Source organism: Cydia splendana, chromosome 9 (genome assembly GCF_910591565.1).
Source record: "Cydia splendana chromosome 9, ilCydSple1.2, whole genome shotgun sequence".
In the NCBI taxonomy this organism is placed as follows: Eukaryota; Metazoa; Arthropoda; class Insecta; order Lepidoptera; family Tortricidae; genus Cydia; species Cydia splendana.
Genome location: NC_085968.1, coordinates 11,811,542 through 11,835,655, shown reverse-complemented (window position 1 = coordinate 11,835,655; position 24,114 = coordinate 11,811,542). Strand labels below are relative to the sequence as shown.

The window sequence follows — 24,114 nt, the reverse complement described above, 5'->3', positions numbered from 1 at the left end:
AATACAAGTTCATAGTTCGCGACGATACATTCTGCGCAAATAATCAACATATGTATGATCAAATCCTTAACATATAGACACGATTTAAAGGCTAAAATGACAAGTACCAGTACGCTGAATAATTTCTTCAACACACTCGGGATCTGCATCTTTACGTACGTTATTAATTGTGCGTAACTATATGCATAGCTTACTACTTACTCCGTTTTCGACGTTGGTTTGACAACGTTAATGGGTAAAAGTATGAATCGAATAAAGAATGGAAATCGTCCTGAAAGTAATAATTTTCCAGTATGTGTTTACCTTTTCGGTTCATCCATGATGTGAATCTTCAATGAGACGCCTTTGCAGCTCATTGCAACCGCGCCGAATATCATCTCACCGAGTACGCTCGCATCTGCCGCTGGACCTTTATACTGGGCAAAACAAACGATTACTTAACATGAGTAAGGAATAAAAACTAAATGAAAAACTATTACACTAGCACTAGACTATTATACTAGAAAGTTAGGGCTATTGGAGACATATTTCTGTTTGTGAATTTTATAGGTCAAAAATAGCTCCCAATGTAGGTAATTTTATGTAGATAGGTCCGTCTAAATCGGGCTTAAATCGGTAATAACATCATTCATTTTCATTACAGTAGGCGCTCGGTAATCCGGCACGGAAAATTTCAATTTTCCCTCTATGCCCGATTGTTGGAACCGCCACATTAATGGATTTGTATGGAAAATAAACGCTTTATATATAAAAAAAATCTACATATCAAATGTCAGTCATCCGACGTTCGGCTGTGTAAATTGCCGATTATAATATGTAGAGCGGGTCACCGGAGTCGCTTATTGTCAGAGATTAGATACTGGGCGTGCCGGATTTTCGAACGTCGGAATACCGAGCGCCAACTGTATTATAAGTCAATTGGGATTAACTATTCAATGGCATACTAATCGGGAATTAATCAAACTCGAGCGAACCTGACTTCATCGTACAGTTGAAATTATTGGAGTAGCGAGTGCAACATCAGGTTTTTGATATTTATTTCAGAAAACGCCTATCTATGTTTACACTGTCAGGTGGCTTGGGTTCAACGACGGTGCCGCCCTTCCACACATCGACTGAAACCCCTTTTCAACCCTACCTATGTATTATCTACCCCTTTGCCTATGTATTATGATTGTACGTAGGTACAATATTTGAGTCTTTCTACTACACATCGAATATAGAAATTTAATTTATCTGGTATTATTGAAAATAAATAATAACAAACAACGGAAAACATAGTAAAATTATGACATGGACACAATGTATACCATAATTATTATTTGCTACTATTGCTACTAAAATTGTATGCCAAGCCAACTGTGCAGTAGACAAGCAATTTAAAGTTTTTCATAATCATACAATAGTACATTATGAAATATACAATGTAGTAGTAACTTAGCTCCTTGCTGCTCATTTATAACATAAGTAACAGAAACTAAAATAAATTATACATCAAAGAGATTCCATAATCATTTCCGTACACGAAGGAGCCAAAAATCTGTCCATCTAGTTAAAGAGCACGACACATTTTCCGTAAAAAAACATTAGAATACAAATGATGGGTTGTCATAAAGTCAAGTCATTTGTTGACTGAAATAAATTCTTTGGTCAGACAGGTCCAAAGAGTTGTTGGCTGTAGAAGAGTTGTATAGTCTATCCCCCTAATTCATAAAATTTTGCAACCTCTTACAAACCTCTGATAAATTTTATACGATTATCAATTGTTTGTTAGAATTGACAAACGTTTATGACTAACGCCGTTAGCCTCGAGTTTGACAGCTGAAGTAGATGGTTCTGTTCAGTACTGAAACAAATGTGTTTGTGGTAACAGAGGGCCACCGCGAACACCAAAGTTCGCAAATTTCGGTCATCTTTCTTTTTTACTGCAATTAAGGCGTATTAGGCGTAATATATATAGTAGAGATAGTTGCTCGACATTTACGAACTTCGATTTTCGCGATTATAGCCCTGGATTATTAAACGTCAACTTTTAACGGCAATTTTTTCTTAGACTTTACAACTCTTTTAGATTTAATTACTCCTTGGGCAGAGCCGTCCAAATCGTCCAACGTGGCACAGATCACCTCATAATAGTTATTGTCTCACAGATTTCCTCATAATAAATAGTTATTGTCTTGGCATCAGAGTATAACGTTTATGCTACACAAATATTTGGAAAATAAATGTTAACAATGGCATAACGACTATTTTTAGTTTCCTCATGTCCCGTGTGATAATCAATTACATAAAGAAGTCCATAAAGGTGATGTTTTCGTGAACATTTCGAGTAAGTCTATATTTGAAATTTGATTAAATATGTTAAAAAGTTATCTAACAAAGTGGTGGGTCGAAGTGGTTGCTAATTTTATAAGTATTCTTGGTACCCAACGATCAATATTTGTCACTTTGCATTACTTTGCAGCTTTGCACTTTGAAAAGATTTTTTTTTAATAATAAATCATATTTACCCATAAAAAGTACATAGGTATGGATAATAAGTATGAAACGTGAACATTAAATATGAAAAGTATGCGTAAATGCGTAGTATTTTCATTACATAGAAAAGTGTCGTTTTGACGTTTCACTTTCACAGCGAAAGGCTTCCTTATTTACACTAAAATGTCAATAACATTATCAACTTTACTATGACGTCAATGAAATCAAGTCAAGCTTGCACAAAGCAAATATACTTTTAAATAAATGGCGCACATGCATTAGTATTCTTAAGACATACTCGTAGCGAACAAAGATCTCACGTGATCCGCGTTCCGTGATGCGAGACGAACTTTTATCTAGGAAAACAAACCAGTTCCTCACACCAGCTTACACATCTACATTATCAAGGATTAACTATGTTATCAATGTCATGGGTATGCCGTCTGAGTACGTTAAATATCACAGATATTAACGTGTCCGTACTATCCGTGTCAAAAATATTTGCACGCACTATCTAAAAATATATATTGGGCATTAAATCTGTAGAATTGTAGATAATGAAATCATCTAAATTTTGAAAGAGCAACAACAAGTAAAATGAACATTTCTATAACACTTAAGTGAGTTGTTATCCTGAGATAACTAAAGGTCAGAATGCAATTAAAATATAAATTTTAAAACGGGTTATTTTTAGCGAATGATACGCTACCGGCGCAATAATTAATTATTAAATATAGAACAACTTAATTGATCCATCACGAACATGTGCCGTTCATAATAATTGCAATCAGTCTAAAATTACAGTATCCCACGATGTAGTTCGTTAGACCCACTTAGAGCAGCGGCTTTAATCAAAAAGGCTAACAACTGAAGCGGTCCATAAATAGAAGTTGTAAGTGAGAATAAACCCAGCCTAATTGAAGTCTCGTGACGTGCCATATCGACCAATTGTAATGTTATTTTTATATCGGTGTAAGCCATTCATACAAAGTCGCATGCACTATTTCGGACGGATAGAGTATGGTCCAGTCGGCCAGAGATCGCACGTGTGGCGAATCCATATCACTCGGCATACAAACTTGGGCCAAATTTATTATACCTTAAAAAGCGCACGTACTTACGTAGGATACTACGTAAATACGCATAACTCAGGGGGTCCTAACCCCCTAGGACCTATCCTACGTCATGCAATTTTAGTACTATTGGCTTACTCAAGCAGATGCCGAGGATTCCTTTGGATACAAAGATGACTCAAGGTTATGTGATGAGAGAGCGAACATAGACGTCTGAGTGGCCTAATTGACGCGCCCAAGCAAAGCACAGACTAGTTAACCCATATACCAATAAACCTAAATATCCTGTCACAACCGGCTCAGCGGTACTCATCCGTATATAATGTCGTTATGCAAATTGACCGTCGTGAGACAACCACGTGACGGTAGTATTCGAGCAGATTAGCATAATTCAGTTACAGTTGCGGCTTAAATATTACATAAAGGTTCGACTGCCTACGAGTCGTGAATTACTAATTTCCTGTATACATTTGTACGTAAACTACTGTACCAATAAAATAGTATATTTTACAACGAGAACATAAAACAACCCATTTAATCCGAGCCAATTTATAGGTCCGTACCGCCAGGCGAGGGTAATAATAAGTAATGGAGTTCGCTATGCAGCCTTTACTAAGAAGAATTTTACGGGCATGAAAAATAAGAAATATTTTCTAGGTAAGTATAAAAAAGGAAAGCGTTTTACTAACATCTGTCCACTTGATTTGAGTGGCGAATTTGTGGCAATATTAAATCCAACATAAACATTTGTCACCTTTAGAAAGTAACTACCTATAATCTCTAAAAAATCTTCACTTCAAAATTAACTTACCACAAGACTAATAGGCATTTTAAAAAACCTGTAGTGTCGAATAATTTTGGTCCCTAATGCAACTGAGCAAAAGCAACAAAAACCAACGAAGAATTACCTAAACCGCAAACAATACAGCATACAAAAACTAAAACCTAATGCAGTAGGCGGGTGACGACAAAATTGCACAATATTTGAAGCGTGTCATGTGATGTAGACAGCTTAGTAACTACTAAAACAAAAGAGAAAACGATTTATGTTATATCAGTGCAAATGTTATATCAGTTATATGCGTAAGTAAGAAATAAATTATCAATATTATCATCATAAGTCTGAGATAAATTCTCGGTGTAAATAGCCGAATAAACTTGGAACTTTCTCCATCTGACGCTGTCTAACTTTAATTTTTTTATCATACGAAACTGAAACATTTTTATTTTACCATCCAGCTTAAATATACCCGTCTTGCTTGCATTAATCTTCTAATCTAGAACGTTATTTATAAAGCACAAGCACTACCAGCAGCTGGCCGTGTAAAAAACCCAGTTCACACCAGTACGGTTACCATCAGTTTGTCACTGACATAAACGCCGTCGAGAACGTAATTTACTTTCTATACATCCCGTTTGCACTAATATGCGAGTGCGAGCGAGATGTATAGAAAGTAAATTACGTTCTCGACGGCGTTTATGTCAGTGACAGACTGATGGTAACCGTACAGTTTGTTTATTACAAGAGATTCAAGCGCCTTATGCTACAGACCTCAGAAAAGTTGGCTGTTCATCTTATTAGCGATACTTACGGAAAAGTATAAACACTAATCCAGCTGTCTTTACGTGATGTGTTGTTGTGTGCGTAACCTTACTCTGATGTCGATACAGTTGTCACACCAAAGATATGTATACATTGACCCAACTTCGTGGGAGAATTTAGCCAGTGACCGTCCAGGCATATTGTGCAGACGCAGGTGCGTCAGTTTGAAGCCGGGCGGCGCACAGAACTCGACGCCAGGCGCGACTAGCTAAAAGCCAGGCCACTTGTAGCCATAATTTACAATGATGTCGGAGGGGTACTGCTGACCTGCAGCGAGTGTGGTCATTCACTGCTAAAATTGGCAATGTCAATCACCCGAGAGCGCATCAACGAAGCTTTTAGCGGCAGAAAGCAGTCGCTGTTGCCGAAAACGGGTAGGAAAAGATGATGATGATCATGGTTGTCACATAACTTACCACATAAGCGAATCCTTCTGCGACTTCCACGACGCACGGAAACGTATCGGTCTGCTTCGCGTCGGCATCTTTGCTCGCTGGTACTTTCTCTATAGTCGATGAATCGAACAGAAGCTTCCTCCCTCGCCAGTCGCACTCCTTGAACAGAAGCAAACGCACTTGCTTCGGCGTTATCTGGCAAGACCTGTAGACAATAGGGATATTTGTTATAATTTTTTTTTTATATATAATATGGGTTAATCAACTAAACGCACTGCTCCAATGAGACAGCAAGGCAACAGCAAGGTTTCGGAATGAACGAAAATTCCCAACGAGTGGCGAAGTGTTTTAAATCGACACGAGTTGCGAATTACCTATTCGCACGTGTATCGTACAACGGTTTACAGTAGATACATATGGCCCTTTAAATTTTCGACGTAGTTACGTAATGTGCTTATTATAGCACAGGGTGTCGTAATGGAGCACCAGATGTATTGTAGGTAATTTTTTTTTGACGATTGTTGATTCTTCAAAAAGTGCTAGACCGATTTCGATAAAATTTAAAATGGGACCACCTGGGAAGAAAAAAAATATCCAAATCAGTTCAGGCGTCTTCGGGTCATCGGGGAACATAATACAATAAAAAAAAAATCCGACGAATTGAGAAAACTTCCCCTTTTGTAAGACCATTAAAATACTAAACCTTGACACAATGATAAATTAATTAAAATAGCGGCTGTAACGTTATCAGTGTCACTGACATTTTGTATCTTATCTTGTTTAAACTTCCTTACTTTAATTAACCCCTTGAGTCCCACGGACGCGATATCAAATAAAAAAACCGGACAAGTGCGAGTCGGACTCGCCCACCGAGGGTTCCGTCCTTTTTAGTATTTGTTGTTATAGCGGCTATCACGGTTCGTGAGATACAGCCTGGTGACAGACGGACGGACGGACGGACAGCGGAGTCTTATTAATAGGGTCCCGTTTTACCCTTTGGGTACGGAACCCTAAAATTTAAAATATTAAGGTCTTATGCTTAGCAAATTTATAGCCCTGATATTCCAAAAATAAGAATAAGATTTGTCTATGGTTAATTGGTGTAATATAAGCAGTAAGTATACTTCTAATTAATAAAAACAAAGTACATTGTAAGATAACCTAAGGAACATGTGAGTTGCTAAGTGCTGATAATTGATAATTGTTGGCCCTACTAATATTATACGTAATTGCAAAAGTTACTCTGTCTGTATGTCTCTTACTTTTCACACTTTAATGCTGAATATAGGTGAAATTTAGTATGGAGATAGTTTTAATCCCAGGAAAGAACATACAAGTTTTAATCACAGAAATTCCTTAAAGGGCCATAAGGGGTGAAATTTACGATGGAAATGTGATACCTTTAGAAGTTTTTAGAACAAATTAAATTTACAATGGAAATAGACTAGGTATAGAAGTACTTTTTATGCAGACAAAGTCACGGGGAGAAGCTAGTAATTTAATAATATTCTGACTCATGCAAAACTTAAAACATGAATCTGATTTGACTGACTTATTTATAATGTATTGTTTAGTAGGTTTTGTTCAGTTCAGTTAATTAGAATCCTATAAGAAATGTTATCCCTACTCATTTAAACTAAAATGACATACCTAACAATAATCTTATTTAGACATTATAAACTTAATAGTGTCTTTGGTTACCATGATAGTTACTCATGAAATAAAACTATGAAAACGAATTATATCACATTCATCAATTCATTATATGCAATATAATCTGTTTTCATAGTTTTATTTCATTATAAATTTTCTGAATATTTATATTAAAAATTACACTATGCTGAACCATGATTCACTTAGCTTTTATAATTCTAAGTCATAGCTTCACCTGATTGTAACAATGTTCATTATGGATAACATCTGAACATATCAATGTCATATCTGAAGCACACCACACATTTAATATGAAACTAACAAAAAACTTTCCCCTAGAAGATTCAACAAGCATTAGTGTCACTGTGGTGTCACTTTGTTTTGACGCATTTAATGAAAGCAAACATGTCTTCAACCATATCACTTTAAGCATACTGTCAACCATTAGAGATAGATAAATATTAGCATATTTTTATCATTCTCTTACTAAACAGTCATATGGCACAACCACTCACACATATAAAAAGATTTCAACTAGTTTTAACCAAAAACTAGCCAGAATATAAGCATAATGAGAAAGCAACCTGTTAATTAGAATCCTATAAGAAATGTTATCCCTACTCATTCTAACTAAAATGACATACCTATCAATAATCTTATTTAGACATTATAAACTTAATAGTGTCTTTGGTTACCGTGATAGTTACTCATGAAATAAAACTATGAAAACGGAATATATGACATTCATCAATTCATTATATCAGTGGTGGGCAAACTTTCTTCATGAGGGGCCAAAACTTGAAGGAATTTCAGAGGGGGGCCAGATTTACAGCAAAAATGTATTTTTATTATATTGCTGGCCATATTATACATTTTTTTAAATGACCAGCGGCGGGCCAGATAAAATCCTTTCGCGGGCCTGACCTGGCCCGCGGGCCGTACTTTGCCCACCACTGCATTATATGCAATATAATCTGTTTTCATTGTTTTATTTCATAATAAATTTTCTGAATATTTATATTAAAAATTACACTATGCTGAACCATGATTCACTTAGCTTTTATATTTCGAAGTCATAACTTCACCTGATTGTAACAATGTTCATTATGGAATAATATTAACATCAATAAATTGCTCTGATAATTAGATTAAGATTAATTACGATTCATAAGAGCTTGTTGCTAGGCCTACATGAATAAAGTAAATTTTGTTTGTTTGTTGTTTGTTATGGATAACATCTGAACATATCAATGTCATATCTGAAGCACAGCACACATTCAATATGAAACTAACAAAAACTTTCCCCTAAAAGATTCAACAAGCATTAGTGTCACTTTGTTTTTGACACATTTAATGAAAGCAAACATGTCTTCAACCATATCACTTTAAGCATACTGTCAACCATTAGAGATAGATAAATATTAGCATATTTTTATCATTCTCTTACTAATTAAACAGTCATATGGCACAACTGCTCACACATGTAAAAAGATTTCAACTAGTTTTAACCAAATACTAGCCAAAATATAAGCATAATTAGAATCCTATAAGAAATGTTATCCCTACTCATTCTAACTAAAATGACATACCTATCAATAATCTTATTTAGACTTTATAAACTTAATAATAGTCTCTTTGGTTACTGTGACAGTTACTCATGAAATAAAACTATGAAAACGGATTATATCCCATTCATCAATTCATTACATGCAATATAATCTGAATTCATAGTTTTATTTCATTATATACTATCCGAAGTTTTAAATTAAAAATTACACTATGCCAAACCATGATTCACTTAGCTTTTATATTTCAAAGTCATAGCTTCACCTGATTGTAACAATGTTCATTGTGGATAACATCTGAACATATCAATATCATATCTGAAGCACACCACACATTTAATATGAAACTAACAAAAAACTTTCCCCTAAAAGATTCTAACAATCATTAGTGTCCCTTTTTTTTGACACATTTAATTAAAGCAAACATGTCTTCAACCATATATAATAATAATTAGAAAGCAACCTGTTAATTAGAATGCTACCTGTTAATTAGAATCCTATAAGAAATGTTATCCCTACTCATTCTAACTAAAATGACATACCTATCAATAATCTTATTTAGACATTATAAACTTAATAGTGTCTTTGGTTACTGTGATAGTTACTCATGAAATAAAACTATGAAAACGGATTATATGACATTCATCAATTCATTAAATGCAATATAATCTGTTTTCATAGTTTTATTTCAGTATAAATTTTCAGAATATTTATATTAAAAATTACACTATGCTGAACCATGAACACTATGAACCATGATTCACTTAGCTTTTATATTTCAAAGTCATAGCTTCACCTGATTGTAAGGATGTTCATTATGGATAACATACAAACATATCTCAAGCACAACACACATTTAATATGAAACTAACGAAAAACTTTCCCCTAAAAGATTCTCAACAAGCATTAGTGTCACTCTGTTTTTGACACATTTAATGAAAGCTAACATGTCTTCAACAATATCACTTTAAGCATACTGTCAACCATTAGAGATTGATAAATATTAGCATATTTTTATCATTCTCTTAATAAACAGTCATATGGCACTACCGCTCACACATGTAAAAAGATTTCAACTAGTTTTAACCAAAAGCTAGCCAGGATATAAGCATAATTAGACAGCAACATAATGAGACAATAAAATAAAAGCAGGCTCACACTGCCTCAGACTACTCCAGCACAGTGGCAAGACAAACATGAATCCTCTTATTCCAGACCTAACCAGATTGGCAGCCTGTTAAGAACTAATCAAAACAACACAAGTAATGAAATTACCTAATTTTCATTTTATTTCATAGTCGCTTGTTTAATGAGCTCACTTCTGTACAATTAACAACCAGTATCACTCAACAAACAATGTATCACATTCACTGAAAGAAATGCAATTTTGGCATAGATTTCACTTTAAATGCAGATCGTAACGTAAATGACGAGAGGCGATCGACCGCGCCGAGTGGAATGTGGTGTTGTACTAGTCGGCATGTAAACAATGATCGAGTGTCGGCGTTGCCCCTCCCGGCGGTGACGCGGCGGCCAGCCCGCGCGCCCCGCACAGTCAGCGGTGTCACATGCTCACTGATGCCGCTCTGCCAGCTTTGCGTGCGTCAGCCGAGCCTCCCGCACTACGCGCGAAGCGAAGGTCCACAAAGTGCCCTCCGCGCGACCGGCCGCGGTCCGCGCTCCGTGCGTCAAATCCGCATGCCATGATACTCAAAAATAGATTTATATGAATGAAAAGCATTCACTCTGACGTACCTGCCCCAGTCTCGTGATTCACGGTGGCCGTCGAGTTTTCTCTTTGTAGAAAAGAGTTTTTTGAACAATGCCATTGCGTCACATGCAACTTTCATACATCACGGTGACATCGTGACTCGATGCACCTGACATCTTGCATATCAAATAACTCGTTTTACGGAAACATAATGGATTAATTTTATCTTTTTTGTAACACTTTCGCAAAGTAAATAGAATAATCTGACAGATCACGTGCGAAAGTCATATGATTAACCATAGACAAATTAGTTTCATTTTGCATAAAGGTCAAGGCCAAAATGAAAAGTTGTTTCACGAATAGTTCGCAGGTTATTACAGCGTTTTTGGATTAACTGGATCATTAGAAATGAATCGTGTTAAATCACATATATTTGTTGTTACTCTTTATTACGCATATATTGCCTCAAAACGAGTCCGAATAAACCATAGCCTATAGGATAATAATTATAATTCCTCATTTCCGAGTAGTTTTTTACTGATCTCGAACAGCTCCAGTCATAAAATGTTACTGTCAATGTCAAAACTGACACTGACACTTACAACAAAATAAACAGACAGCAACAGCAGCATCAGCAGTATGGTTTTTACTTTGTTGTGTATGTATTAAAATATTACCGCTAAACTTCGTATTTTGTGGAATGTTCTACTTTTGACTAAAACTACAATGCCACCGCTAAACGATGTTCTGCAAAAACTCGATGACTTCAAAGTAAATATATCAATAACTGAGCTTCAAGAGCTAAGTTTAGCTTGTCGGGCAACATTGAAAGATTTACTTAATGATACCAAGGCAATAGAAAAGTCAGATGTTATACAAATTCAAGCAATACTTGACTACATGCATGAGCAAATAAACGTCGGAAATTGGAAAGATGTGAAGCCATTCTTACGAAGAACTATAACAATAGCATCATATTTAAAGCTCCTAGCCCATATCAAGTTCTCAGATGAACTTACAGAAAATGTACTTAGAGAATCCTTAAAAATAATAGATCATGGTATAATTTTTGGCTGTCCATTGGAAAAAGATCCAAACTTACTTCATAACTGCGCATCTTATCTAAATGAAATCTACGCACAATCACATACAATCAAAGCTATTAAATTACCGACTAGTCCAAAGACCTCAGTAAAAGAATATAATGCTACTTCATTAGAGATAGTAGACCGCCCAAGCATGGAACAATTTTATAAAAACCATATCTTAGCAGAGAAGCCTGTTATTTTAGACAACTGCATAAGTCATTGGCCTGCATTGACAAAATGGCAAGATCAAACCTATCTGATTAAGCTCGCTGGGCTGAGAACAGTTGCAATAGAAATTGGTAGAGAATACACAGAATCTGATTGGACACAAAAACTCATGACAGTTGAAGAATTTATAAACAACCACATATATAATTCAGATGGGAGTACAGGTTACTTGGCTCAATATCAGCTGTTTGATCAAGTTCCAGAGCTAAAGAATGATATAACAGAACCAGAATACTGTTGTTTTTCTGATGACAATGACCCCGTGGATATCATGGCTTGGTACGGCCCTAAAGGAACTGTGTCTCCTCTTCACCATGACCCTAAAAGAAACCTGTTAGCTCAAGTTGTGGGTGAAAAGCAGATTTTTTTATTTTCACCAGAAGATTCAGAATTCTTGTACCCTCATGAACATGAATTACTCAGTAATACAGCAAGAGTGGATCCTAGAAAGGCTGATTTGGAAAGTTATCCTAAATACAAAGATGCTAAGCCCTATTATTGCATACTGCGGCCTGGGCAGTTATTGTATATTCCACCTAAGTGGTGGCATTTTGTGGAGTCACTGTCTGTAAGTTTTTCAGTTAGCTTTTGGTGGACATAGCTTTACCTATCATAGTGATCTTAGCAATTTAAGCAATGACCTTAACTAAAGTGGTAGTGACTTTATTTTTCTCCATAATTTATGTTGTTATTGACATTATAGGTATATGGCTGTGACAAAAATTTGTATGAATATTGTAATCAAACTCCATTCACCAAATAAAATACACAAAGTTAAAAATCAACATTTTAATATTCAATTCATTATTAACAAAACAGTGTCTATTTATATTCATTGTTCAAAGCTCGCCCAATCAACATTCTTCTGACTTCCGAAGTCCCGGCACCAATTTCATAAAGCTTGGCGTCCCTTAGAATTCTTCCAGTAGGGTAATCATTAATGTACCCATTGCCACCTGCACAAGTAAAAGGATACCATTTAGTTATTGGGTTAAAATGCATTTTTTTGTTGGCAATAGGCCTCCGACTACATGCCCGGAACTTATTATTTACCTATTTAATTTATTACGGAATCTATATAGACAATAAAATTAAACAAGTCTATTATTGTATTATTCAATTCATGAATTGCGTTTTTATATAATATCCATTTTAAGGGAATGGCCAGAGACTGCACAGGATCGGGAAGACTGGAAAAAGTGGGGGGAGGCCTTTGCCCAGCAGTGGGACATTATAGGCTCCCAATAATAATAAATAATAATAATAATCCATTTTACAATCTTCGTTTGTGAGCCCGAGAATTTGACAAAGTTATACATAGATTGCTCTTCTTTAGAGGCAGATGGTAGATCTTATTTTTTTGCAATAAGATTCAAGTTAACCTCGTAAGGCCCACCGTACAAAGTTTCCCTATTTAATTTGAACCTTATTGTATAGTAAATTAGGGTGACTTTCGTTTGTTTTACAAGACAATGAAACAAAAGAAATGCTACTTTACGTAGTTTTTGAAAGGTTCAAATTAGATTGAAACAATGTGTACAGTCAGCTGCAATAATATGTTACCTACTCTTCGAAGGCCACAAAAATATGTGACACGCTCTTATGGCTCTACAAATAAGACCGTGTCAGATACTTTTGCGGCCTTCGTTGTGTAACATATTATACAGCAGGTGACTGTACATCGTAATGCACACTGGGACAACTCACCCAGTATCTGAATAGCGTCTAGCGCAACTTGCGTGGCCTTCTCTGCACAATAAAGGATGACCCCTGCGCAGTCCTTGCTGTTCACATGGCCCTCGTCGCATGCGCGGGCGGCGTTGTACAGGTAGCTGCGGCACGCGCTTAGTGTCGTATACATATCAGCCATTTTGCCCTGAAACATTTGTTTTTTTTGTGTTAATTGGCCCTTTACTCCTGGGCCCTATTTCACCAACGTGACAGGTCCGACAATTGTCGACATCACTGTTACTGACGTCACAGGCCTCCATAGGCTACGGTAACCGCTTACCATCAGACGGGCGGTGTGGTTGTTTGCCACCAACATGTTAATTAAAAAAAAACACCACTATATCGCCAGTTAATAAGTATTTATTTTGCGAAGCTAATGACAATTGTCACAAGAAATACGACAATTGTCACGAAATTCCGACACAGAACTCATTTGCTGTCAAGAATTACTGAAAGTTCTTTGAAATCTTGTGACAATTGTCATCATAAACATCGCAAGAGAAATACCTGTTTTTTGCCAATATAATAAAGCTTTTTTAAATAATACAATGATGGTGACAAACAGGAATACGGCCCGCCCGATGGTAAGCGATAACCGTAGCCCATGGATGCCTGTGACGTCAGCAACTATGAGACTTGTCGAATTGTCGCACCTGTCACGTTGGTGAAATATTACAAAAATAGTATACAGGGTGGAAAGGCACGACGATCCTTTCCGGAAATGGGAGATAGTTTATATTTCATATTTCATATTTCTTTATTTCGTAAATGCACGGATACATTACACGTCAAAACATTTTAAAGATAAGATTAGCACTTATTATTAATTACATTTTCCATCATTGATAATGGGAAAAATGAAAACATTCAAATCATACAATGTCAGATTAAATTGAATAATAAATAACAATAAATTTAAAGTAGGTAAATTAAAATTAAATGTCACAGAATTCACGAATATCATAAAAAGCATTATTAATTAACCATTTCTTTAATTTCCTGTAAAATGAGTTATTATTTTCTACGTTTTGTATCTCATTTGGGATGGCATTGTAGATTTTGGGACCTATTACATAGCTAATTTTGGTGGACTTGGTTAGTCTGCATTTGGTTGTAGCCAGTTTGCCCCTTTGTCTGTCTCTCAAACATCGCAGATTGTCGGGCCTTAATGGGAAGTGACCAATGTTAGTCCTTACGAATTTTGCGACATTGAATATGTATTGTGACGGAACTGTCATTATGTTTAGAGATATCCGTACCGCCCGCTTCTGGAGCACGAACGCGCGGCGCCAGTCAGCGGCAAGTCCCCACAACTCGAGACTATAGTTGAGTACCGAGTGGAATAGTGCAAAGTAGCTATTTCGTACCTGTGCCTGCGGAAGTATGAGAGACAGACGTTTTAAAGCGAAGCAGACTCCCGACAACTTACTACAAATATTTTCAATTTGTGCATCCCATTTTAAAGCCGAATCGATTGTTACGCCTAAAAACTTAGCGTGTTTTACTTTTGGGAGAACAGTTTCGTTAGCCACGACGGCGAGGGGTCTCGGGGGTCGGCCACCTAAGTTAAAATGGAGAATCTGAGTTTTTGTCACGTTTAAAACTAGCCCGTTGACAGAGAACCAACGAAGTAATTTGTGTACGTCACTAGTAATCAGTTGTTCTAATGTGTCAATATCTTTTGCAACTAGGACGTCACATGCGTCATCAGCAAAAATTAACATATTTCCGTCTACAGCATCTGGTAGGTCGTTGACCTGTGAGAGGAAGCACAGGTTTGCAAGGGACGACCCCTGCGGAACCCCTATATCTACACTGCCTTCGTTCGATTTAACCAGTCCATTATTTAAGACAACTGATTGTTGCCTACTTTTTAAATAATCGACCATGAGTTGTAAAGTTGGGCCACGCAGACCAAAGTGCTCAAACTTAGTAGCTAGCACAGTGTGATCACAGAGGTCAAAGGCACGCGTCATATCGCACAAGAGAATGGCTACATGTGACGATTTTTCCTTAGCTTGCATTATGCTATCTAAAGTTTCGCGAAAGTTTAGCCTAAGCTCTATATTTTCTCCATAGAAACTATGTTAATATGGGCAACCGTTTCTAAATTATGACCTTTTAAACATCCACGCAAAAAACTACTTTGTTCTAACCCTAACAGGTGACAGGGTCAATGAACTTACTTGTAAACAATCAGTATTCGACAGGAAATTATGCTAATTTGTTGCCATCTAACCATTTTTAGGTCTGCTTACAGCACGGTAAGAATCATTGCAGGATTTTCGCTTTCTTAGTGGTTCCACTTGTTCAATACTTGAATGAAATAGTTATGTTATTCCTTAATATTAATAATACTAACCACAACATTGTTTACAACGACAGTTCAAATGGTGACATTGACAACCACTCAAAAGTACGCAATCGTCTTATAAATATTTCTGGTTTCCTTGACTGATAAAAAGGTTTTAGTTTCTTAACACGTTTCACAAAATTATTTTCGAATAATTGGAAACTATTTAAAATAATAAAAAATTACATGTAGGTTGTGTTAGTTGCACCAAATGAACTTGCAAAAATGAAATACTAAGAATAAATCAAGAATAAATACTTCTTCAATACCAAACTAACAAACCTTCTTGCGTGGTAGGAAATAGACAAGACGTCTGATGTTTGAAATTAAATTTTCATTGAACTATACTTATTGAATGTCATATTCTTCAAATAAAAATGTTAGATGCTCGTGGCTATTTAAATTTGTGGGGCTGTGTAAAAGATATGGTGTACCAAACCAAACGGAATGTGAAACTGCGGACGAAATGAGACAAAGGCTAATTGGTGCTTTCTGCGGAGGATAAATGACGAAGAGCATACACTATATCGCATGTGCATCGACATACTCGGGTACGGGCTGCGGCGGCGTTGTAATACACGGAGGTACATTTGAACACCGTATGTGAAAAGAAGATAGTATTAAATATTGGAAAAAAGTAATTATCTAAGAAAGTAATAAAATTGTTTGTAATATTTTTGCATGCATTTGATTTATTTGACATTTATGCGTCATTCATACATCATTGCGATACTGTCAACGATCGGAAAAAAGTGTAAAGTCCCGAGCTTTCCCGACGGAGATCCTTAATCTAGCCGTCATGTGCACATGCTATAGGGTTATCACCACAGTTAAAAAGTAGTATTTTTGCAATTTTTATTTTTTACTCAATTAACGATTCTTACCATTACCAATAGTCTCTGTATCACTTAAACGACCTAATACTTCCGGGAAGGATCGTCGTGCCTTTCCACCCTGTATATGATAGTATTACAAAAAAAGGAACGAAATTCTTTTAGTAAGGTTTATTGACATGATTGTCTACATCGTACTACTTACTACTCAAAACTAACGCCTATGCCAATTCTCGGGATTAGTTAGTTGCCAAGCAGACCCCAGGCTCCCATGAACCGTGGCAAAAAAGCCGGGATAACGCGAGGTAGATGATGAGTCTACCTCCTACTACTTCTTGTGTGCAATATCAGGTCCACTCTTTCGCAGTTACCTTCATTGCTATCACACTAAGTCATCCTTAACTAATCCATAAAATAAGACTAAGTATGTATGTTAATCAACAGTGATATCCTTGTGAACTTTGGTGTGCTCCTACCGATATCTTAATTTAGGAGTTGGAAAACTAATAATTCTTATAAATCGTATCTTACCTGCATCAACTGAAATTCGCCAATATTCCGTCCGAACTGTTTCCTAGTGTGGGCGTATTCGAAAGCCGCGTCGATAGCAGCCTGCATTAGCCCGACGGGCCCAGCGGCCAGCACTAAGCGCTCCAGGTCTAGGCCAGACATGAGGACGTATACCCCTTTGTTAAGCTCGCCAAGAATATTCGTGGTTGGGACCTGTAAAACAAGCAAACCTGAGTAAGGATGGTATTCCACCTATCCAATTTCTTGGTCTAATGTCATCTCATTAAGCAAAATGTGAGACACAAATACACTTTGGACCAAGAAATTAGACAGGTGGAAAACATCCTAACGCATCATCAGTCTGATGCGGATCTACTTGCATGCGTGCCTGCGTACAATACACGCACTCGTATGTAGCGATGTCCCGCTGGCGCACTGGAGCGTCGTCTGTGTATTTTCATGGCTTCTAAAAACTAGTCATATGACTAGTTTTTAGAAGCCATGAAAATTAGGCATATGCCTACGATCAGTTTTTACTGACAGAATTCACTAAACAGTTTTCACTATCGGTTAAGTCTGATCACGGGAAATATAAAAACTATCAGTGACAAAAGCTTTGAAATGATAGTTTAAACTTATCGTGAGGTGGCAGGCTTAACTCAATACGTAAAATCGCAAGGCGCCCATTATTCACTCTAACTTATGGCGTTGTTCGGTAGGTAGTCCGGCCTGAGATTATGACCAACAAACGTTATAGGTACCTATATTTACACAGCTGAATAAAATTTGTGTTCAAATTTTCACCTTGCAGTCTTCGAACACTAGCTCGCATGTATTGGAGCCTCTCATCCCTAATTTGTCCAGTTTTTGGGCAGTTGTAAATCCGGGGAAGTCCTTTTCTATTAAAAATGCCGTTATGCCGTGCTGCGGTTTGGCTGTAGTTGTATCGGTTTTAGCATATACCTGGAAAAAGAAAATTTGTAGATGAAAATAAAAGTAGGTACGTATAGGTAAGTATATTTTGCGAAAATATTTAACTGAAGGGAAAGAAAGGTTAGTTTTTGATAACTGTTGGCGCCACTCGAGAACGAGAGACCCGAACGAGTATTTGCTTCTATGCAGCATCACCTAAGTATTTAATCATCAGCATCATTGTAGAACAACCTGATAACAAAAATAACCCGGAGTTTTCCACATGGCATCGCAGATACTGGCCACTATTTATGTAGTTTTAGTGGATAGAAATTCCACAAAAGAAAAGAAAGGTTTTAAAAAGATTGTAGAAGGTTTTTTTCTCGTAAAAAGGTAGGAATTAGGTGTATCAAGCATTACCACTAAAACGTCTGCGTCTGGGCCATTAGTAATCCAGAACTTGTTTCCATTGAGCAGGTAGTAGTCGCCCTTCTTTTCGGCTCGCAGTTTCATAGAGACGACGTCACTGCCGGCACCGGGCTCCGACATGGCCAGCGCGCCTATGTGTTCACCAGAGCATAGCTGAAAATATATTGAGACAATGTAAGTAGGTACCTAGGTAAGAATTGCAAATTACAGTTTTCATGCAAAGTTGCGTTCATCATACTTGAAATGGAGGTCTCAGTAAAATGAATGTGGGTAAGTAACATTTGTCTACGGGTTTCTCGTTGGTCACCGTGTACTCACTTTGGGCAAATATTTGCTTTTCTGTTCATGTGTTCCATTTCTGTTGATTTGGTTGACGCACAGGTTGGAATGGGCTCCGTACGACAGCGCGATGCCACCTGCAGCTCTATAAATTATTACAAAAGATGTATTGATTTTGTACCAAAGTAAATTATGACCAAAAATGTATTGATTTTGTAAGGTGCTGTACGGTACAGCTTCGTACATTATGCGATAACTGTTGTCAAAAGTTGAAGGTTGACGATTCTGTGGCCGCCACACATATGGAGCGTCATCTATTTCAGCTGCCAAAATAGGACTACCTACATTTAAGTTACCAATAAATAACTCTGAAATTGCTATGGTGTTATTATGATGACGGAATTACCTGGACAGTTCTTCCATAATAACGCAGTGGTCGGAATATTTCCCGCCGGTGCCGCCATAATCAGGACTGGCCGTTATTCCTGAAAAATAATAAGTTATGATCAAGGGATCATTGGGAAATACCTATGAAAATTCTGCTTAAATCGAGAATAGAAAATAGTTCCCGCGGTTTTTCGTATACTTTAAGGGTACCTAAATTACTTTAATAGGTACCTAGTATTTTCCACTTTGGGATCCTTTGGGACAGCAGTTACAAGCGTTCAAAGTAGGGAGTCGATCCTCTTCGTTGCATATTTACAATTCGCAGTGCTTATTATGATCACAATCATAGAGTTAGAATATCTGGTTAACACTTCTGGAAGGTCACAAGAAAACGCGACAAGGCTTTGCACTAGGCTCGACCCGTAAGCTCCTTCGTTTTAGAAAGTATACTTGCCTAAAACTCCTAAATTGCCTAGTTTCTTCCAAAATTCCCTTAGTTCTAAGAATGAATTATTCTTGTCGATTTCAGCGGCCTTTGGTGCTAATTCCTTTTGGGCGAAATCGAAGACCGCTTGTCGCAGCTGCAACAAAAAATTAAAGTAAATTTTAAAATATGTTGTTTATAAATAGACGATATTTTAGGATGGAACTTCTTAGTTCTTATGGAATGTCTTTATTATTAATTGTCTCTAGTGTAGGTAATTTTAATAATTTATAGTCAATATGATACGCCTAAGCAATGCATGATGACGCACAATGTTTTTTTAATGATATTGCTGTTCGTTTTCAAGTAGGTACCTAAGTATTCTTTCTAGGGCTCGCGGTCGTGTCCGGGTTTCGTGTACACGTGTTCGGTACCCGTTTCCGAACTACACGTACACGGTTTTCTGACCCGTTCTACACGTGTAGTCGTGCACACGTGTAATTAAGATCCGTGTATCCGGGTACCCGTGTACCCGTGTACACGGCGAAACGGACCTTAAATACACGCGGGCCTAACCCGTCCTTGGCGTGTAGCGGAGATTGTAGTAATGTATATATGGATGTTCAATGTGATTGATATGTGTTGTACCAATTTAATTTATTTTTCACCTCAGCAGCTCGAACAAGGGTACTTTGCTAACAGTGAGCAAAATGCGATTTTGTTAAAGGAAAATATAACATATTCCGTTCGTGGTAGTTTCAGTCAGAGATGGGCAAAATTCATTTGAATGACGAATGAGAATTACCAAATCATTCGCGAATGACGAATAATTTTTTCGAATGATCATTCGTGTTCAATTCATTCGCGAATAATTTATTCGGCGAATAAAATAGCCCACGAATAAATTATTTGCGAATAATATTGTCGAATAGTTAGCTTACAAAATAACTATTTAGCTGTTTTATATCCGAATAGTAAAAAGAAAATGTTTTCTATCGGTTTATCTGGTTGGTTGATTTGAGGTGTGGAAACTGGGAATACGCCTCATGTATTGGCGGTCACGTGGGGCGAGAACCACTGGAAATACACCAATAATGGGGGTATTCCCGTTTGTCCCCTTCGGGAACATGTGGGAAAAGACAAACAATCTTTCCCATTTGTCCCCACTTCATAGAAGCAGGGACAAATAGGAATACACCATTAACGGGTGTATTCTTATTGTTCCCCGCCGGGAACAGATGGGAATAGGCGCTGCATATAAAACATTTCCATTTGTCCCTCATGTATGGCGTAGGTCACGTGGATAGGGGACAAATGGGATTACATCAATAATGCACCCATTACAACCAATAATGGGTGTATGCCCATTTGTCCCCGCGGGGAACATATAGGAAAAGAAGCCGCATATAAATATTTCCCATTTGTTCCCACCTTATTTTTGTAAGGACAAAAGGGAACACACCATTTTCGGATGTATTCCCATTTGTCCCCGCCAGGTACAGAAGTGATAGGATTTGCATATAAATATTTCCCATCTGTACCCTCCTTATTGGTGTGGGGACAAATGGGAACACACGATTTTCGGAAGAATTCCTATTTGCCACGCCGCGAGAGACATTTCGGAAAAGACGCTGCATAGAAATCTTTTGTATCGGCACCAAATGGGAACACCAATATCGGGGACAAATGGGAACACCAAAACTCATATAAAACATTCCCATTTGTCCCCGCCTCATGTATGGCGTAGGTCACGTGAATCGGGGCAAATGGGAATACACCAATAATGCACCCATCATTACCAATAATGGGTGAATTCCCATTTGTCTCCGCGGGGAACATATGTGAAGACCCTGCATAAAAATATTTTCCATTTTTCCCCACCTTATTGGGGTGGGGATAATTGGGAACACAATTTTCGGATGTATTCCCATTTGTCTACGTCAGGAACTGATGGAATAGGTGCTGCATATAAATCGTACCCATTTGTCTCCGCCTCGGGGACAAATGGCAACACCAATATCGGGGACAAATGGGAACACCAAAACTCATATACAACATGCCCATTTGTCCCCGCCTCATGTATGGTGTAGGTCACGTGAATCGGGGACAAATGGGAATACACAAATAATGCACCCATCATTACCAATAATGGTCGAATTCCCATTTGTCTCCGCGGGGAACATATGTGAAGACCCTGCATAAAAATATTTTCCATTTTTCCCCACCTTATTGGGGTGGGGATAATTGGGAACACAATTTTTGGATGTATTCCCATTTGTCTACGTCGGGAACTGATGGAATAGGTGCTGCATATAAATCGTACCCATTTGTCTCCGCCTCACGTATGGCGGCGGTCACGTAGAGCAGGAACAAATAGGAATACACCAATAAAGAGTGTATTCCCATTTGTTCCCGCGAGAAACTTATGGGGAAAGACGCTGCATAGAAATCTTTTGAGGTGGGGACAAATGGCAACGCCAATATCGGGGACAAATGGGAACACCAAAATTCATATAAACATTCCCATTTGTCCCCGCCTCGTGCATGGCGTAGGTCACGTGAATTGGAGACAAATGGGAATACACCAATAATGCACCCATTATTGGTGTATTCCCATATTACTAATAATTACCAATAATGGGTGAATTCCCATTTATCTCCGCGGGGAACATATGGGTAGACCCTACATAATAATATTTTACACAAATATCGGATGTATTCTCACTTGTCCCGGCCGGGAACAAATGGGAATAGGCGCTGCATATAAACAATTCCCATTTGTCCCCACCATGGATGGCGACGGTCAGTTGGGGCCTTTCCCAAAATTTTCCTTGGCTCTAAAATACGCTGCAGTTGCATACCTATTCAGATTTGCCATCTGAGTGTGTATTACAAAAATCCTTCGTGTAATTTATTCGAATAATTCATTTCTTATTCGAAATTCTAAACGAATGGTTTATTCGCGAATAATTTTTTCGCGTATATTAATCTCACCATAATTATTTAGATTAAAAATGATTCGAATAATGCCCAACTCTGGTTTCAGTAAGGATAACTATCTACTTTTGTATTAAATAATCATTTAGGTTTATATAACACTTTAAACTCTCGCGTTTTGTACACATATTTAATTACACAAACGGGTCTACCGCGATATACTTTCATTGTTTTTACCTTTAATTCCGACGTTTCAGCTGAGTTGCACCAGCTGTGGTCACGGAAAGACTGACGTCCCAACAAATGGTAACATGGTGGTGGTGGTATTTAGGTTTACTTTAATTATCAAAAAACTACATCAATGAAGAAATTGAAATACCAACAATGAAGTCAACGGTTACTGAGATATTGTTAATTTTAATCTTATGATTATTGAAACAAATTGTACTTACCTACCTATTATTGACATTACAAATCAATCCAGTAAAACTGCAAAGTAGGTAATCGAATCTTCCTAACCTTCCACATATTCAATCGTATGTCTTCATAGCACGAATCTCCGCTACACGAGAGTGAAGGGTCGAACCGGCGGGTAAATAAGATCCGTTATTTCGTGTATCCGTGTACCCGTGTACACGGGTACCCGTGTAAACGTTTCCGAATCCGGGCGGGTTCGTGTAGTTCGGGTTCTTAAGCCCGGCGGGCTTAAGAACACGGGTACCCGTGTCAGCGTGTAACACGTGTATCGGGAGCTCTAATTCTTTCGTAAATTCTTTACCTACCAAATCATATCTACTTAATGCATTTTAGATTTATAAGTAATATCTATCTAGTGTAAAAATGTACCTATTTATTCTGTATAAGTTTAATAAATAATAAGTCTTAGTGTTATTTACCTATTGTACGTAGGTACATACTTTATCTACCGGCTGCCTATACTAAAGTTATCAACTTAATTTATTACGAACAATGTCTCTTAATATTTACTATATGATTCTTATTCACATACCTGCTGTTGTTCACTGGATAATCCAAACACATGTTCATCAATAGGATAGTGCGACATGCATCTTAAACTAGTTTTACCAGCACATTGACTCAAAACACGTTTCACACATACGAGCGCAGCCATCGGTACGTCCGTAGTTTATCAAAACTAGGTTTACACTGAATTGAACCCGAGTTATTTGACCTTGGTGTTGGTAAACAACTGTCTTATCTATTGTGCTGTAAGTTTGATAATGGCTTGACAATGAGGTGATGTTATTATGGTAATTATTTCGTACGAACATAGACGAATTAAGAATGAAAACTAATGATCTTCATCCAAAAGTGACGATCCTCCGGCAACACACTCGTATATGAAGCCGAGAATGTGTCGTAGTAGAATATAAGTACTACAAGGTAACGATGGCGAATTTGAACGGAGATTGAGATTAGCAATCCTTATTTTTATCCTTGTCTGTGGCAGTACAATAGAGTTCAGCAATTAAAGAGTGTTATCAGCATACGGCTTATCATTTTG

General features: G+C 37.3%; 4 protein-coding genes across 5 annotated transcripts in view; 2 read left to right on the top strand and 2 right to left on the bottom strand.

Moving 5' to 3' along the window:
* The window catches only part of LOC134793582 (folliculin-interacting protein 2), a 31,533-nt gene extending 20,736 nt beyond the window's left edge, over window positions 1-10,797 (bottom strand). The window contains exons 1-3 of one of the 2 annotated variants that reach the window (XM_063765193.1): window positions 10,523-10,797; window positions 5,571-5,754; window positions 304-416 (exon numbers count right to left, since the gene is read on the bottom strand). In XM_063765193.1, coding sequence (XP_063621263.1) covers window positions 304-416; window positions 5,571-5,754; window positions 10,523-10,617 — 392 coding nt within the window. In that variant the 5' untranslated portion in view covers window positions 10,618-10,797. Of the gene's footprint in view, window positions 1-303; window positions 417-5,570; window positions 5,755-10,042; window positions 10,450-10,522 lie in introns of those variants that run through there. The other variant, XM_063765194.1, reaches the window with a different exon arrangement.
* Window positions 1-24,114, top strand: part of LOC134793586 (protein FAM13A) — a 184,677-nt gene that overhangs the window by 34,564 nt on the left and 125,999 nt on the right. The gene's annotated exons all lie outside the window — the stretch shown is intronic.
* Window positions 11,109-12,463, top strand: LOC134793581 (bifunctional peptidase and arginyl-hydroxylase JMJD5). The gene has a single exon (XM_063765192.1). The coding sequence runs from the start codon at window positions 11,205-11,207 to the stop codon at window positions 12,393-12,395; it is 1,191 nt and encodes a 396-aa protein (XP_063621262.1). The 5' UTR covers window positions 11,109-11,204; the 3' UTR covers window positions 12,396-12,463.
* On the bottom strand, window positions 12,569-23,750 carry LOC134793580 (isovaleryl-CoA dehydrogenase, mitochondrial). The gene is made up of 9 exons (XM_063765191.1): window positions 23,599-23,750; window positions 19,683-19,809; window positions 19,248-19,326; window positions 18,881-18,986; window positions 18,554-18,715; window positions 18,026-18,184; window positions 17,243-17,434; window positions 13,502-13,670; window positions 12,569-12,750 (listed from the first exon to the last, which is right to left on the bottom strand). The coding sequence occupies exons 1-9, from the start codon at window positions 23,719-23,721 to the stop codon at window positions 12,617-12,619; spliced, it is 1,251 nt and encodes a 416-aa protein (XP_063621261.1). The 5' UTR covers window positions 23,722-23,750; the 3' UTR covers window positions 12,569-12,616.

What these genes read in the sequence shown, in the direction of transcription:
- LOC134793581 (XM_063765192.1), top strand. Translation starts at nt 11,205, where the DNA reads ATGCCACCGCTAAACGATGTTCTGCAAAAACTCGATGACTTCAAAGTA.
- LOC134793580 (XM_063765191.1), bottom strand. Translation starts at nt 23,721, where the DNA reads ATGGCTGCGCTCGTATGTGTGAAACGTGTTTTGAGTCAATGTGCTGGT. An exon ending in AAAGCAAATATTTGCCCAAA is followed by an intron (nt 18,716 to 18,880) that starts GTGAGTACACGG and finishes ATATATTTTCAG; the next exon opens with CTATGCTCTGGTGAACACAT. An exon ending in GCGAATTTCAGTTGATGCAG is followed by an intron (nt 13,671 to 17,242) that starts GTAAGATACGAT and finishes CAAATGTTTCAG; the next exon opens with GGCAAAATGGCTGATATGTA.